Below are 17,228 nucleotides of genomic sequence, written 5' to 3' on the forward strand. Positions count from 1 at the left end.
GTCAGGTAGGGAGCAAATGTAACCAAATATATTGATCCAATCACACAAAAGGCACACCAGAAGCAAGTTCAAGTCAATTGTCAGCTGATTGTATATACACACACACACACGCACACACAACCAAAGGAAACACTTTTCCTGACCACAGTGTACCCAGAAAGCATTTATCACTCACAGCACATAAACCAAAATATTACCATAAATAAATGAATAGAATATAATTCAAATGCATGTAATTTGCAGTGCAGATAAACAGTTTGAGATCTGGTATGTCACCAAAGACGCTAGCAAATTTCTACAGAAGTACCGTGGAGAGTATTCTGAGTGGTTGGTATGAGGCCCCAAGCATGGGATCGAAAAAAAAGCTACCAAGGGTTTTACACTCAGCCAGCTCCACCATGGCCTCCCACCATCACAGACATCTTCAAAAGATAGTGCCTCAAGAAGGCAGTATCCATTACTGGGGATCCTCATCATCAAAGTCATGCCTTCTTCTCATTACTGCCATCAAGGAGGTGCTACAGGAGCCTGAAGGTGCATATTCAACTTTGTAGGAACAGCTTCTTCCCCTCCATCATCAGATTTCTGAACGGACCATTGACCCATTAATACTACCTCACCATTTTGCTCTCTGTTTGCACTATTTATCTTTTATATATTTCTTACAGTATTTTATTATTTATTGTACTGTACTGCCTCACACAAATGATATTAATAAATGCAGGTAAACAAGCAGGAATCCCCTGTCTGTGCTTACAAGAGCGTGCCAACATGTGAACAGATCTAGCATAACCAAAACAATGCGCAGGAGATTGGTATGGTGGCCCAGAAAATTTGAAATTACAGTTGCGTGGGAAATTTGAAATCAGTGCGGATTATCGAAGGATCCGGATTACAGGTAGTCGGATTAGTGAAGGTCGACCTGTATAACAATGAAATGGTTATGGTTTTGTACTTGGATAAAGACTTGATCAAGTAATGACAGATCTCATCATGACCACGTTCAAATATTCCCTAGTTAAAGAGCAACAATTCTTCATCATTAATTGGGTTGACTTGCAAAGTGAAGTGCAGTGAAATAAAGGACATTCTGAAGGTTTAAAAGTAAAGTGGATGAGCTCGAGGCACAGTTGGAAATTGGTCAGTATGATGTTGTGGGAATAACAGAGACATGGCTTCAAGTGGACAGGGCCTGGGAAATGAATACTCAAGGTCGTATCACAGTTTGAGGATAAAGGGGAAGCCTTTTAGGACCGAGATTAGGAAAAACTTCTTCACACAGAGAGTGGTGAATCTGTGGAATTCTCTGCCACAGGAAACAGTTGAGGCCAGTTCATTGTCTATATTTAAGAGGGAGTTAGATATGGCCCTTGTGGCTAAAGGGATCAGGGGGTATGGAGGGAAGGCTGGTACAGGGTTCTGAGTTGGATGATCAGCCATGATCATACTGAATGGCGGTGCAGGCTCGAAGTGCCGAATGGCCTACTCCTGCACCTATTTTCTATGTTTCTATGTATCGAAAGGACAGACTGATGGGCAGAGGGGGTCAGGTGGCTCTGTTGGTGAGGAATGATATTCAGTCCCTTGCGAGGGGGGGACATAGAATCAGGAGACGTACAGTCAGTATGGATAGAACTGAGAAGTTCTGAGGGTAGAAAGACCCTAATGGGAGTTATTTACAGGCCCCCAAACAGTAGTCTGGATGTAGGGTATAAGTTGAATCAAGAGTTAAAATTAGCATGTAGCAAAGGTAATGCTACAGTTGTTATGGGGGATTTCAACATGCAGGTAGACTGGAGGAATCAGGTTGGTACTGGACCCCAAGAAAGGGAGTTTGTGGAGTCCCTCCGAGATGGATTCTTAGAACAGCTTGTACTGGAACCTACCAGAGAGAACGCAATTCTAGATTTAGTGTTGTGCAATGAACCGGATTTGATCAGGGACCTCGAGGTAAAAGAGCCATTAGGAGGTAGTGACCATAATATGATAAGTTTTAATTTACAATTTGAGAGGGAGAAGGGAAACTCGGAAGTGTCAGTATTACAGTTGAACAAAGGGAACTATGGTGCTATGAGGGAGGAGCTGGCCAAAGTTCAATGGAACAATACCCTAGCAGGGATGACAGTGGAACAGCAATGGCAAGTGTTTCTGGGAATAATGCGGAAGGTGCAGGATCAGTTCATTCCAAAGAGGAAGGAAGATCCTAAGGGGAGTAGGGGGAGGCCGTGGCTGACAAGGGAAGTAAGGGACAGTATAAAAATAAAAGGGAAGAAGTATAACATAGCAAAGATGAGTGGGAAGCCGGAGGATAGGGAAACTTTTAAAGAGGAACAGAAGGTAACTAAAAAGGCAATACGCGGAGAAAAAAATGAGGTACGAAGGTAAACTAGCCAAGAATATAAAGGAGGATGGTAATAGCTTCTTTAGGTATGTGAAAAGGAAAAAAATAGTTAAGACCAAAATTGGGCCCTTGAAGACAGAAGCGGGTGAATTTATTATGGGGAACAAGGAAATGGCAGACGAGTTGAACAGGTACTTTGGATCAGTCTTCAGTAGGGAAGACACAAACAACCTCCCAGATATAATAGTGGCGAAAGGACCTAGGGTAATGGATGAACTGAAGGAAATTTATATTAGGCAGGAAATAGTGTTGGATAGACTGTTGGGTCTGAAGGCTGATAAGTACCCAGGACCTGATAGTCTGCATCCCAGGGTACTTAAGGAGGTGGCTTTAGAAATCGTGGACGCTTTGGTAATCATTTTCCAATGTTCTATAGATTCAGGATCAGTTCCTGTGGATTGGAGGGTGGCTAATGTTGTCCCTCTCTTCAAGAAGGGAGGAAGAGAGAAAAAAGGGAATTATAGACCAGTTAGCCTGACATCGGTGGTGGGAAAGATGCTGGAGTCAAATATAAAAGATGAAATTATGACACATCTGGATAGCAGTAACAGGATCGGTCCAAGTCAGCATGGATTTACGAAGGGGAAATTGTGCTTGACTAATCTTCTGGAATTTTTTGAGGATGTAACTATGAAAATGGACAAGGGAGAGCAAGTGGATGTAGTGTACCTGGACTTTCAGAAAGCCTTTGATAAAGTCCCACATAGGAGATTAGTGGGCAAAATTAGGGCACATGGTATTGGGGGCAGAGTACTGACATGGACTGAAAATTGGCTGGCTGACAGAAAACAAAGAGTAGCGATTAACGGGTTCCTTTCGGAATGGCAGGTGGTGACCAGTGGGATACCGCAGGGTTCAGGGCTGGGACCGCAGCTGTTTACAATATATATTAATGATTTAGATGAGGGAATTAAAAGTAACATTAGCAAATTTACCAATGACACAAAGCTGGGTGGCAGTGTGAAATGTGAGAAGGATGTTATGAGAATGCAGGATGACTTGGACAGGCTGGGTGAGTGGGCGGATGCCTGGCAGATGCAGTTTAATGTGGATAAATGTGAGGTTATCCACTTTGGTGGTAAGAACAGGAAGGCAGATTATTATCTAAATGGAGTCAAGTTAGGGAAAGAGAAGTACAACGAGATCTAGGTGTTCTTGTACACCTGTCACTGAAAGCAAGCATGCAAGTACAGCAGGCTGTGAAGAAGGCTAATGGCATGCTGGCCTTCATAACAAGGGGAATTGAGTACAAGAGCAAAGAGGTCCTTCTGCAGCTGTGCAGGGCCCTGGTGAGACCACACCTGGAGTACTGTGTGCAGTTTTGGTCTCCAAATTTGAGGAGGGACATTCTTGCTATTGAGGGAGTGCAGCGTAGGTTCGCAAGGTTAATTACCAGGATGTTGGGACTGTCATATGTCAAAAGATTGGAGCGACTGGGCTTGTATACTCTGGAATTTAGGAGGCTGAGAGGGGATCTTATTGAAGCATATAAGATTATTAAGGGATTGGACACGCTGCAGGCAGGAAGCACGTTCCCACTGATAGGTGAGTCCAGAACCAGAGGCCACAGTTTAAGAATAAAGGGTAGGCCATTTAGAACAGAGTTGAGGAAAAACTTTTTCACCCAGAGAGTAGTGGATATATGGAATGCTCTGCCCCAGAAGGCTGTGGAGGCCAAGTCTCTGGATGCTTTCAAGAAAGAGATGGATAGAGCTCTTAAAGATAGCGGAATCAAAGGTTACGGGGATAAGGCAGGAACTGGATACTGATTGTGGATGATCAGCCATGATCACAGTGAATGGCGGTGCTGGCTCGAAGGGCCGAATGGCCTACTCCTGCACCTATTGTCTATTGTCTTTTGGAATGATGCAGCTACCAGCACTAGCTACTGGACTTCATTCTGCATCTTTTAGTTTGTGCTATTAATTGCTGAAAATGCAAGCTAGAAAAGCTTGGTAAGGACAATATGGTAACTTGGTCCTGGGTGGAGGACAAAAGCAACTGTTTATCTACTTAATCATTAGGATTTAGGTACTGTTAAATATTGCCAATAAAAACAGAATGAACTAGAGCCATATCAAATATAGAAAGAGAAATCAAAGGTAGAATTGGTTAAAAAGAATTAAGAGTAATAAACTTCCAATATTTCTAACCTTAATTAGTTGCAAGAACAAGGCTTAAACATCTCAGCTAAACAGACTGATTGGAATTGCATCAACTGTTATTAAATTGTTAAGACTGATTTAATGGAAAATGAATGTACAAATCCTGTAAGTTCATTCCTCAAAATTAGGGAGTTGAGAGCAGGAGTGGCAACAAATCAAAGACAAGGATGTGTTGTCTCTCCCTGATTATCACCTCCTTCCTTCCATTGTTGAATGTTGAAAGAAGCAGGAGTGCAGAAAGTCATTCAGGATTTCAATATCCATACCAACCATGGCTTGGTCAGTGTTGGAACAATATCATGCTTCCAAATGACAAAACATAGTCCCTGTTTAATACTGTAACATACAATGTAAATTAACTAGATTCAAAAACTAGTATCAAAAACTAAAGCTCAGTTGTGCGCTGCTTGTATTATTGGCAAACTATTCTACCAGCAGGTTAATAATTAAGAAAATGTGTTACTGCCTGAAAGCAAAATAATATATTTGGTCTTAAAATAAGTCTAAAAAGGCTAGCCAATCACAGCAAAGTGCCTTGGAGATGTGGACATAAGTGTTTGGACTTATGCAGGGACTCTGGTGCAGAGAGGAGAGTTCTCTACTCCAAGGACAACACCCCAAGGGTGTTGTCAAAGCCGAGCTACGTTGCTAGGCTTTAACAAGACCATAGCAACTAGCAAATACCTGGTTAAAGGTCAGAGGCAATTAGCTGAACTGAGCAGAAAAAACATTTAATAAGAACAGGAACATCTTGTAACTGACAACATTCAAAATGAACTGTCAATTTTTCATGGCTGGATTAGGCAAGAAAGTCATGCATTAAGATCAAGGCTTAGGTACTTGAACATTGTTTCATGGTATCTGGCACTCATTCACCTGACAGATCCAATTTTAAAATCATGGACTAAAGAGAGAGAAAAAAAAACAAAGAAAATGCAATAATTGCCAGTTCTCCTACCTGTCTCAGTCTGGAATCACTGTAACTTTCCCGAGTGGTATTTCTGATATGTAATTAAGTGCCATAAATAATCTATCTGCTCAGTAAAGTTGCAGCTAATATTTACATATTTGCAGATTAATCATTTTAAACTCTACTAGAGGCTATGTTCTCTCTTCACATTTGTGACACCCTCCATTGTGTAGCGTGGCACTACCACCATGCCAGTTTGGATAGACTGAAAATAGATTTGGCAGCTTACAAATGGGCATTCATCAGACTATCAGCCATCAGTTGCAGTGATTCTGCCACAATATGCAGCCTCAACACTGGCAGTGCTCTAGTTTTAGAATTGAATTGAATTGACTTTATTTCTTACATCCTTCACATACATGAGGAGTTAAAATCTTTTCGTTACATCTCCATCTAAATGTGCAATGTACAATCATAGTAATTTATAATAAATAGAACAGTCGATGTAATATAGAGTACACCCAAATCAGCGTGAGTTAATCAGTATGATGGCCTGGTGGAAGAAGCAGTCCCGGAGTCTGGTGGTCCTGGCTTTTATGCTGTGGTGCCGTTTCTCACCTACCCTGAGAAAAAGGCAGCATTCACCTAATTCATTCCCCTCATAATCTAATATGCCTCTACAAGTTCATCCCTCAGCCTCCTACTTGCTAGGGAAAAATAGCCCCAGCCTATCCAGTATCCCTTGTAACTCAAGCCCTCCAGTACTGGTAACATCCTTAAGAATCTTTTCTGCACCATTTCCAGCTTATTGACATCCTCCCTATAGGCAGGAAGGTGCACAACATTTCAAGTGTGGGCCCCATCATCTTCTTGTACAGTCATAACCTGATGCCCCAATTCTTTGTCTCCAGTAGCAAACCAGGAGCAGCCAAGTCATTTGACAGCCAAAGAAACAGGCTCAATTCCCTGCTCCAAAACTGAAAATGGTAGCTGCAACGATTGTTACTCACAATTTTTTGCCTATGTTTCTTCATGTTTTGGCCAACAACTAAGATGTTTCTAAAAATCCTCAAAATTGTAGCAGAAATAGAATTCCTTTGGGAGCATTTCTTCCTCTCCTTCTTCTAAGTAGGTTTGCTATCTCCCAGCCATCTTCAATTCAAGAGAAGGTTGCCAATGCCTACAAGCTATTATTTCCACAATAAATCTTCAGCACTTGCAGTACCATTACTGGCAACTTGAACCTTTGGATAAGTCTGTAGAAATGTAAAGAATTACGCCAAAAGTGAGAAGAAATATTCCAGCAACTAATGTATACGATCACTTGATATAGTTATTGCTGGAGAGTTCATTTATGATATTTAAATTAATCTTAGCTGTGTATGCCTTCTTCATAAGTATATGCCTGTCAAAGCTTTTGTGATGTCCATAAAGAAAGGACTACATACTATTAAATTTCTTCTTCAGAAAAGTTCAAATCAAATAGTAAAAGGAGGCTTATTCCATTTAATTTCATACTGAAATAACCCCTATTTAAATTGTAGGATGAACGTCATAAAATTGAAGCTGAGTTATGGACAAGAAAGACAAAACGATATTTGCTTTCTATTGTTATGATTTGCTAAAATCTGTAGCAAGGATGGGTAGGGTCTGGGTTCCAAGATTGCATAGGCAGTGAACAAAGTTGATGGTTGGCAGGAATGAAGGGCATGGGAGAATCCAGATGAAGGCCAAAAGCCAGGGGCGATGGAACTGAACCAGAGGGAGATGGTTGTCCGAGCCACTCCAAGCTGAAGTCATTTTTCAGTAGGTTAAATAATCTGGCCACTGAAATAGAGGCCTGAGGCTGCAAGATCTGTAATTGTGCCAGGTTAGGACAACCCTGCACTTAAAGAATCAATGAAAACACCGCAGAGCCAATCTAATCAAGAAAAAAAGCACAACAACAGATTCATCACTAATAATAAAATGGGGGAAACACAAGACTATTCCAAAGATAAATAGCAAAATCATGATCAGAACTGGAAATCTTCTATAGGCAATATAGGTCCAGCTGAAGAAAACAGATGTGCATTTCACAATTACTTTCACTAAGGATACCCAGAATGTATAGATAAGGAGAAAATTAGGATCAAAACAAGTAGTTAAACGTTCCTCAAAGTTGAAAAATCACTGATCCAAACACTAAGTTATTCTAAGATACGACAATAAGCACGGTAACTACAAAGGCTCTAGCCACAATCTTGCAATCTTAACTTTTTTTTTTACAATGCCAGAAAGGATTTTAAATGTCAAACAAGAGAGAAATTACATATCTAGGAAATATACAGCAGCCAATATTGTGGAAGAACTTTTAGGACAATAATCCTGACAGATAATATTTGGTACATGAAAGAGTAAGAGATTTTTATTTAAGACAAATCATGCCCAATAAACTTTATTTTATTGCTTGAATAAAGTATCACATAGCAAAATTGTAAATAAAAGTTAAAATAAAATAAAGTCCAAGTCTGAAACTAAATCAGCTAACAGACGAATGAAATTGAGATACAACAGTTGCTTAACAGCAGTTTACCAGAGGCTGAAAAATTCAATGTTCATGCCATTAGGTTGTAGACTACCCAGATGGGCTATAATATGCTGTTCCTCAACATTGCACTTAAAACTGTTCCCCACTGTCACTCTTTTCTCTCTTGTCCTGATCTATCTAATTCTTCCCACATTCACTCTGGCCCCACTCCATCATCCACACACACTTCCTACTGGTTCCCCTCTCCCACTGTTCCCATCTGACAAACCCACCTCCCTTACTTAACTCCATGCTCCATTTTCCTCTCCTAACAGATTCTATTATCTTCAGCCCTTGGCCTTTTCCATCAATCATCTCCCAGCTTCTGTTGCTAATTCCAATCTCCCTTGCTCACCTGGATCCATCAATCACTGGCCAGCTCTTGCTCCACCCCTTCCCTCCACCATTTTATACTGGCTGTAGGACCATGAGACCATAAGATATAGGAGCAGAATTAGGCCATTTGTCCCATTAAGTCTGCTCCGCCATTTCATCATGGCTAATCCATTTCCCTCTCAGCCCCAATCTCCTTCTTTTTCCCCGTATCCTCTCATGCCCTGACTAATCAAGAATCTATCAAACTCTGCCTTAAATATACCTAATGACTTGGACTCCAGAACTGCCTGCGACAACAAATTCCACAGATTCACTCCTCTTTGGCTAAAGAAATTCCTCCTCATCCCCATTTTAAAAGGATGTCTCTCTATTCTGAGGCAGTGTCCTTTGGTTTTAGACTCCCTCACCATAGGAAACATCCTCTCCATATCCACTCTATCAAGGCCTTTCAACATTCGACATAGCTCACCCGTCAATCTCCTGAATTCCAATGAATCACCAAGCCCAGAGCCATCAAACATTCCTCATATGACAAGCCTCTCCATTCCACACTCATTTTCATGAACCTCCTTTGAACACTCTCCAATGTCAGCACATCCTTTCCTAGCTAAGAGGCCCAAAACTGTTCACAATAAGGGGCCTCACCAGTGCTTTATAAAGCCTCAACATTATATCCTTGCTTTTATATTCTAGTCCTCTCGAAATGAATGAACATTGCATTTGCTGTCCTCACCACCAACTCAACCTACAATTTAACCTTTAGGGAGTCCTTCATGATGATTCCCAAGTCCCTTTGCTCCTCTGATTTTTGAATTTTTCTCTCCATTTGGAAAATAGTCTTCCCTTTTATTTCTTCTACCAAAGTGCATGACCATACATTTCCTGACACAACATTCCATCTGCCACTTCTTTGCCCATTCTCTTAATCTGTCGAAGTCCTTCTGTAGCCTCTCTACTTCCTCAAATCTACCTGCCCTTCCAGCTATCTTTGTATCGTCCACAAACTTGGCCACAAAGCTGTCAGTTCCATCATCTAAGTTATTGACATACAATGTAAAAAGAAGCAGTCCCAGCATAGACCTCTGTGGAACACCACCAGACACCAGCAGCCAACCAGAAAAGGCTCCCTTTATTCCCACTCATTGTCTCCTGCCAATCAGCCAACTCTCTATCCATACTAGTATCTTTCCTGTAATACCATGGGCTCTTAACTTGTTAAGCAGCTTCATGTGTGGCACCTTGTCAAAGGCCTTCTAAAAATCCAAATACACAACATCCACTGATCCTCCTCTGTCTATCCCGCCTGTTAATTCTTCAAAGAATTACAACAGATTTATCAGCCATGATTTTCCCTTAAGGAAACCATCTCCTTTAATATAACCATATAATAATTACAGCACAGAAACAGGCCATCTCAGCTCTTCTAGTCCGTGCCGAACTCTTACTCACACCTATTCCCACCAACCTGCACTCAGCTCATAACCATCCATTCCTTTCTTGTCCATATAGCTGTTCAATTTAACTTTTAACCTTAAATGACAATATCGAACCTGCCTCAATCACTTCTGCTGGAAGTTCGTTCCACACAGCTACCACTCTCTGAGTAAAGAAGTTCTCCCTCATGTTACCCCTAAACTTTTGCCCTTTAACTCTCAACTCATGTCCACTTGTTTGAATCTCCCCCACTCTCAATGGAAAAAGCCTATGCACATCAAATCTATCTAACCCCCTCATAATTTTAAATACCTCTATCAAGTCCCCCCTCAACCTTCTACGTTCCAAAGAATAAAGACCCAACTTGTTCAACCTATCTCTGTAACTTAGGTGATGAAACCCAGGTAACATTCTAGTAAATCTTCTCTGTACTCTCTCTATTTTGTTGACATCTTTCCTATAATTCGGTGACCAAAACTGTACACAATAATCATCAGTGCACTTGAAGGGTTTCAACCAGAAACGTCAACTATCCAGTTCCTTCCATAGTTTTTTTCAGATCCTCTATTTTGCTCCAGATTCCAGCATCTGCAGTCTCTTTTGCCACCCAGATGTTGGCTGAATTAGAGAATATTAGCTATAAGTAAAGGTTGGAAAAATTTGAATTATTTTCTCTGAAGCATGAGAATGAGGCTGAAGGGAGACTTGACAGAAGTTTATAAAATTATAAGAGACATAGATAAATAGTATGAATAAAATGAGAGATGGAAAGTTTAAAAGGAAATATGGAAGGTAAGTTTGTTTAAATCACTGAGAGTGCCTGGAATATATTACCAGAGACTGTGGTAGAAACATAGTGTTATTTAGAGGAATTTAGGTAAGCATATGAACATACAGAAAATGGAGGTATATGAATCATATGCAGGCAGATGGAATAGTTTAATTCGGCATAGACATAGTAGACCAAGGGGCCTGTTCCAGTGCTGTACTATTGTATATAGATTCTTGATTGGTCAGGGCATGAAAGGACATGGGAGAAGGCAGGAGATTGGGGCTGAGAGGGAAAATGGATCAGCCATGATGAAATGGCAGACCAGACTCAATGGGCCAAATGGCCTAATTCTGCTCCTATATCTTATGGTCTTACAGTCTTTAAATTCTGTGTACTGTTGTTTCTAGCCCTTTTGCCTCTTGTTGGTTCAACTACTAGAATACAATGAAAAATCAGACCAATCGGAGACAGGCTTGAGAGTCAAACTAGATAGCATTGGTCTCACTGCACACAACTCAGTCCCAGATCTTTATCTACTACATCTGAAGGGATTTGAATACAAACTTAAGGAGGAAACAAACTATGCCTTTCTAACAGATTCTTTCAGACTCTTGACACAAATAATCCATCTTCAAACTAATAAACGAAAGATTCGAATTGAGAAGGATCTCAAAGTAAGCGACAGCCATCCAGTACCTGGTTTTGTGTCGGGAGTCCTAATCTTCGTCAATTTCTTCACTTTTATTTGTTTTGGTAAATCACCTGAAAAACACAGTCTAATGAGAATGTAGAAGCTCTAATTCTAGCAGCTATAGAGAAGATGGAGAAAGCAACACATGAGCTTAAATCAGGCTAGATATTTGACCAATGATATCAAGCGTCACACAGAAAATGGAAGGCAAGCACAGATTTCAATAAGAAATCCAGTGAGATAAACATCCTAGTTCTGTAACAATGGATCATAAGAAAGTACTAACAAGACAAGGAATCTTAATTCTTTATATACTCTTCAAAACTTTAAATATCTGACTCTGCATATATTCATAATGGCATGTGGTTGGCACAATGGCAGTTTCACTGGTGCAACTATTTCACCGCTCCAACAACCAAGATTTGATACTGATCTCCAGTGTTGTTTGTGTTGAATATTGCATGGGTTTATTGTTTGCTCCACTCTCCGCCACATTAGTTGCACTGGAAAAAGTGTATTGTAGGAAACTGGGGATACTATTAAGTACATTTTGGAGAACCTACAGCACAGAAACAGGCCCTAAGGTCCTATACGTTCCTTTTGTTTAAAAGAATAGATTAAAGGGAATCTATTCTCAAAAGGGAAATAAAAGATGGCACGGTAGCTTAGCAGTAAGCGCAATCACTTTACAGTGCCAGCAATCACCAATCAGGGTTTGCTTTCTGGCGCTGTTTGCAAGGATTCATTGTTTGCTCTCCCGTGACTGAGTTGGGGTTTCCTTCAGGTGATCCAGTTTCCTCCCACATTCCAGAGACGTATGGTTAGGGTTAGTGAGCTGTAGGTATGCTACGTTGGCATCAGAAGCATGGTAACACTTGCAAGCTGCCCCCAGCACAATCCTCACTAATTTGATTTGACGCAAATGACGAATTTCACTGTATGTTTCGATGTACATGTGACAAATAGAGCTAAAGATTGATCTTTAATCTCATTAAACCTTTAAAGAAGTGGAGTCCTGGGATCGATGGGATTACTCAGAACCAGCAAAACTTAATGGCCAAATAGTCTAATTCAATGTCTTCAGGAAATATATATTTTAATTTTCCTTAAGTCAAACTGCCACTCATACTTTAACTTAGTACTTAAGTTTGTCATTCTCAAAGTAAAAGCAAAATTTGAGCAGTCTATGACCACCCTTTCTCAAGGGATCGTTTACAATGAAATTATAATTTTTTTCCTGGCCCACTAGATATGACTAAGTCTAAAATAGCCTTTTCCCTAATTGGATCCCTAATGTATTGTTCTAGGAAAAGTCCTGAATGAATCCATGATCTTGTCTTGAAGACTACCTTTGTTAATTTGATTTGCTCAAAATTATTGTATTATCTTTGTTACAAGCTCCCGTTATTTCTTAGTTGCTACTTCCTCCAACAGTTAGGTATCTTTACAGGATGCTAGCACTTTCTCCTCTTTGTTCTTTTTTAACCTCTATCGAAAGTGATTTTAATTCTTCATCATGTGAACCAGAGGTTTATTGTTCTAAAAACAACAGAGGTACCACAATCCCCAACACTTTAACTCCTCCCTATCTTTTATATTCAGTTCATCCTTGCAAAATATAAAATAACCTCAAATATTCAATTTATAGTTTTGGTCATCGTGCAACCTATAGAGGCTATTAAAGACACATCATTCTTTGCAATATAAATTCATCCATTTTGTTTTTTTAATTTTGAATAAAGTGGGGTGAATTTTATTTTGAATTTAATAATTTTACCTAACCTTGATGCCATTTGCTGTTGCATTATTACGAGCACCTAAAATGCCCTTTCATGTCACACTCTGTATGTTATAGTTCATACACTATACTGCCCCATTATCTTATCCTTTTCTTTAACCCTTTACATTTCTAACTCACCTTATCCCCAACTCCTCACTATTTAATTTGAATCCCTTTATGTATGTTGGATTTAGGTTGAAAAGGAACAGTTTGTGTTGATGTATAAAGTGATATCAGATTGAGTCCAATACAAGCAGAACATAAATTTGAGAATTTGGTCACTCAAATTCAGTGAAGAGGGAAAAGGAGCTGTTGCTTTTTGTCCACAATACCAATGCAGCTTATATAAGGTAGAAGAGTAATTAATATCTTTTACATGTATATTATTATATTATACATGTTCATACAAATTGTCAACAGGATGAAGTAGAAAAGATAGATTTAGCTATCCATAGGAGGTTATGGCTTGAACTACTACACATTATTTGGAAGTATGTGTATGACAAAACTATTCCATTCTACAAAGATTACAATTGTAGATATATAGACCTATGTCTTCAACCTCTCTTACTCAGAGGTGTCACTTAAAGAGCAGTGTGATGTCACTTAAATGTGGCACCTTAGAAAAGAAGGTTTGACAAAGGGGAGAATGTTGGATCTTTTCTTGAAGGCTTTTTGTGCTTGGTGAAAAAGTGCCAACTCCTTTTTCTTGAACACTGCACCCTGCACATATTTGTGTTGTAATAATCATTCTTTTCTTACCTGACATTTTGATTTCTCCAAGACGAATAATATGCGGCCAGTGCTGGAATGTTTTGATGAAAAAAGGATTGGTCACTCCTAAAGCAACATTTGGCCTGTCAAACAAAATCACAGCACCGAGTTGATACGGACTACAAGAAATAACAAAAAAATCTTGTTGGCAAGAACACATTCTAGCTGCAGCACACAGAAGACAGAGGAAGTTTTTGCAGCACTAATCTTAGAAGGAAACTTTTGAATCTGTCAAACTAAATGGTTGGTGCAATGGACAGCTGGCTTAAAAATATTATTTGAGATGGAGCTTAGCCCTTAGATTAATGGATCACCTGGAAGCCAATCTCTCCAGCTAGGGTCTGATGCCCAATTGCAATATGTAACTATGGAAACCAACATTATTTAGTGCTAGACAAAGGAGGTCAAGGTTTATCTCCAATCAAGGGCCATGTAATGTCAAATGTATTCTATGGAATAACTGGAACACTAAGCAGCTGCCATTTTACTAATGGTATCTTCCATGAAGTGACGAAGAACTACAACAAAGCTTAGGTGACTGTCATAAACATCTCCTCAGTGCAAAAGGCTATAGGGTCTCAGCTACTCAGCAGTGGGCAAACTAAATAAGAAATCGCCCCACCATTTCCTTTGCAGTTACTTGTCAGCCAGGGGGCCTGGACTTCTGAATGCCATCCAGTGATGGTACATTGATATGCAATCAACACAACCTACAAATTCTTTAGGGTATCTCTGGAGAACATCTAAACTGCCCTGTTCAGATTTTCAGTAATTACACTTATATTCTAAGAATGTAATTCACAGGAAGCACTGCTAAGGCACATGCGATTACAGACTAGCAACTTATGTTAAGCATAAGAGTAAACACTTGAATATTTGAAAATGCTATTGACATTATCAATTTTTGATAACTCATGCTCTAGGTTAAGACTTACCATTCTAATTAGGCTGTGATGGAATTGGTGGTCATTTTTCTCTTACAATAGCCAATTCTTTCTGCAACTCTATGACCAAGTTGCAAGAACAATCCCGAACTCCTAACAACACACACAGAATGCTGGGGGAATTCAGCAGGCCAGGCAGCATCTAGGAAAAGAGTACAGTCGACGTTTTGGGCCAAAACCCTTTGGCAGGACTGAACTCCTGAATTCTTTTTACTTATAAACAGCAATCTCACCCCACTATTCCCACCCTCACCTTCAATATTCACTGGGAAGAAGTTTAAAAATTTTTGTTTTAACCTCAAGCATTGAACCACTATCTCCATCAAATTGCAGGTTCATTACATCATTTTAAAACAACTCATCTACCTGCTTCCAATTAAACTCATTGCCTTGTTCTTGTTACATTTCAGAATAAAACAACATGACATCCTTGTTTTTCACAACAGGTCACATTCAGACATCTTTCATGAGTCTGAGGATTAAGGAAAGCGAATATGCATTACAGTATAATTTTTATGCATTTATAAATTTCGTTTAAATATTTTAGCAACAAAGTTGCTATTTGATGATGGTGTTAATGATGTATATATAAATATCATTAAGTAAAGTAAAAGGTAGTTAAAACATTTAGAAATTAGGCATTAAAAACAAATAGCAATTCAAATTTCTATTCTGGTAATTGATAAATGCCTCTTAAGTATTATACTCTGCAATTCCCATCTCAAAATTCTCAGCAGGAGTTATGTGAATATATTTCAAGAGGGTGAACCCTCACAAGGCATAAGGCTCTGATTTGTGTAACTGTCTGGGTTCTGAAAACGTATGCCAACCAACTGCCTGAAGTGTTTAAGGACATCTTCGAACGCTCTCTGCTGTGGTCTGAGGTTCCCACCTGCTTCAAAAGGGCAGCAATCCTACCAGTGCCCAAGAAGAGAAGAATGATTACCGACTGGTTGCACTCATAATGAAGTGCTTCAGGAGGTGGGTTATGACTAGTGGAAGGACCTGGACCTACACCCTCTACAATTTGCTTACTGCAGCAACAGTCTACAGCACAGGGAATTACATTGGCTCTCCACTCTGATTTGGGGCACCTAGACAACAGCAAAACATAAATCACTGAAAAGGATCTGGTGCTTTCCCGGCATATATGACAAATAAACTTTTCTCAGGCTTCCAGCCGCCGTACAGGTTTCAATTATAAACAACAATTCAGTGTCAAGCTCTGCCATCTTCATCAGGGATGATGCCTCTGCATGCCTAGTCCAGTGGTACAGTACTTATACCCTGTAGTTTGTCCCTCCTGATTAGTTAGTCCTCATCAAATTAGGCTTCCGCTCTCCTACCTTGTTTAGAATCAAATTCCAGTTCTTACTTAGAGCGAGACCTTCATCTTCATTAAAGTTTTTTTCCTCTAGTTTTATTTTAATGGCTTCCTTTACCAAACTGTCCCAACAACCTTAGGCACAGCACAGTAGTTTTGAGCTGACAAAGTCAATCCTACGGCCATTGTGTATGCGATGTTCTGCTACCGCCGATTTCTCCAGGTAAAGATGACACCTTCGTAGTATGACCTCATGAACTCTAGGCACTCTAACATTTCCACGACCATCTGAACAGTACACATCCAAACATTCAACTTACGATAGAGGTGGAGAAGAATTGTTGCCTCCCATTCCTGGACATCCTAATATGATAAAAACCAGACAGTAGCCTTGGACATGCTGTCTATCAGAAACTCATTCATACAGACTTTTACTTCAACAATATCAGCCACCATCATGCCTCCCAACGTACAGCGGTTCTTTCTACTTTGATCAACTGTGCAAACACTACTTTGGACCCAGAGAGTTTCCCTGAAGAAATAAGATGATTATGCATGATGTTCCAACAGAATGGCTATGAGGTGAAGGAAATCAATTGGACCCTATAAGGGCCAACAAAAAACCAGGAAACCTAACAATGAGGAGGAACCTGTTGCTACCGCCTATTTTCCTTATACTTCCATGGTTTCTGAAGGGATCGCCAGGATCCTGAAGAAATGCCAGATTAATGCCATCCACAAACCCATGATGCTATACGGGTCAAAGGTGACCTGGGAATCAGGTCAGCTGGCGTTTGCAGGATTCCCTGTGAATGCGGAGCAGAGTATATCAGCTAGACAGGACGCATGGTGGAAATCCACATCAAGGAGCACAAGAGGTGTATCTTTTTGGGTTATCGGGAGAAATTGGTGGTAGAAATCACAATGGCTATAGGATTGACTTCAACAGCACAAAACTACTGTACTGTGCCAATGGCTTTTGGGACCGCTTAGTAAAGCAAGCCATTGAAATAAAATTAGAGGAAAAGAATTTTAACAAAGATGAAGGTCTTACTCTAAGTAAGAAATGACATTTGATTGTAAACAAGATGGGAGAGTGGAAACCTGATTGGATGAGGACTAACCAAT

At 39.9% G+C, this 17,228-nt stretch overlaps 1 protein-coding gene across 1 annotated transcript in view; it reads right to left on the reverse strand.

Moving 5' to 3' along the window:
* Positions 1–17,228, reverse strand: part of dennd6b (DENN/MADD domain containing 6B) — a 99,415-nt gene that overhangs the window by 19,946 nt on the left and 62,241 nt on the right. Inside the window, exons 12-13 of the mRNA XM_072241049.1 lie at positions 13,821–13,915; positions 11,284–11,349 (exon numbers count right to left, since the gene is read on the reverse strand). Of these exons, the coding sequence (XP_072097150.1) occupies positions 11,284–11,349; positions 13,821–13,915 (161 nt within the window). The remainder of the gene's footprint in view (positions 1–11,283; positions 11,350–13,820; positions 13,916–17,228) is intronic.

The sequence above is a fragment of the Mobula birostris genome, chromosome 23 (genome assembly GCF_030028105.1).
Source record: "Mobula birostris isolate sMobBir1 chromosome 23, sMobBir1.hap1, whole genome shotgun sequence".
In the NCBI taxonomy this organism is placed as follows: domain Eukaryota; kingdom Metazoa; phylum Chordata; class Chondrichthyes; order Myliobatiformes; family Myliobatidae; genus Mobula; species Mobula birostris.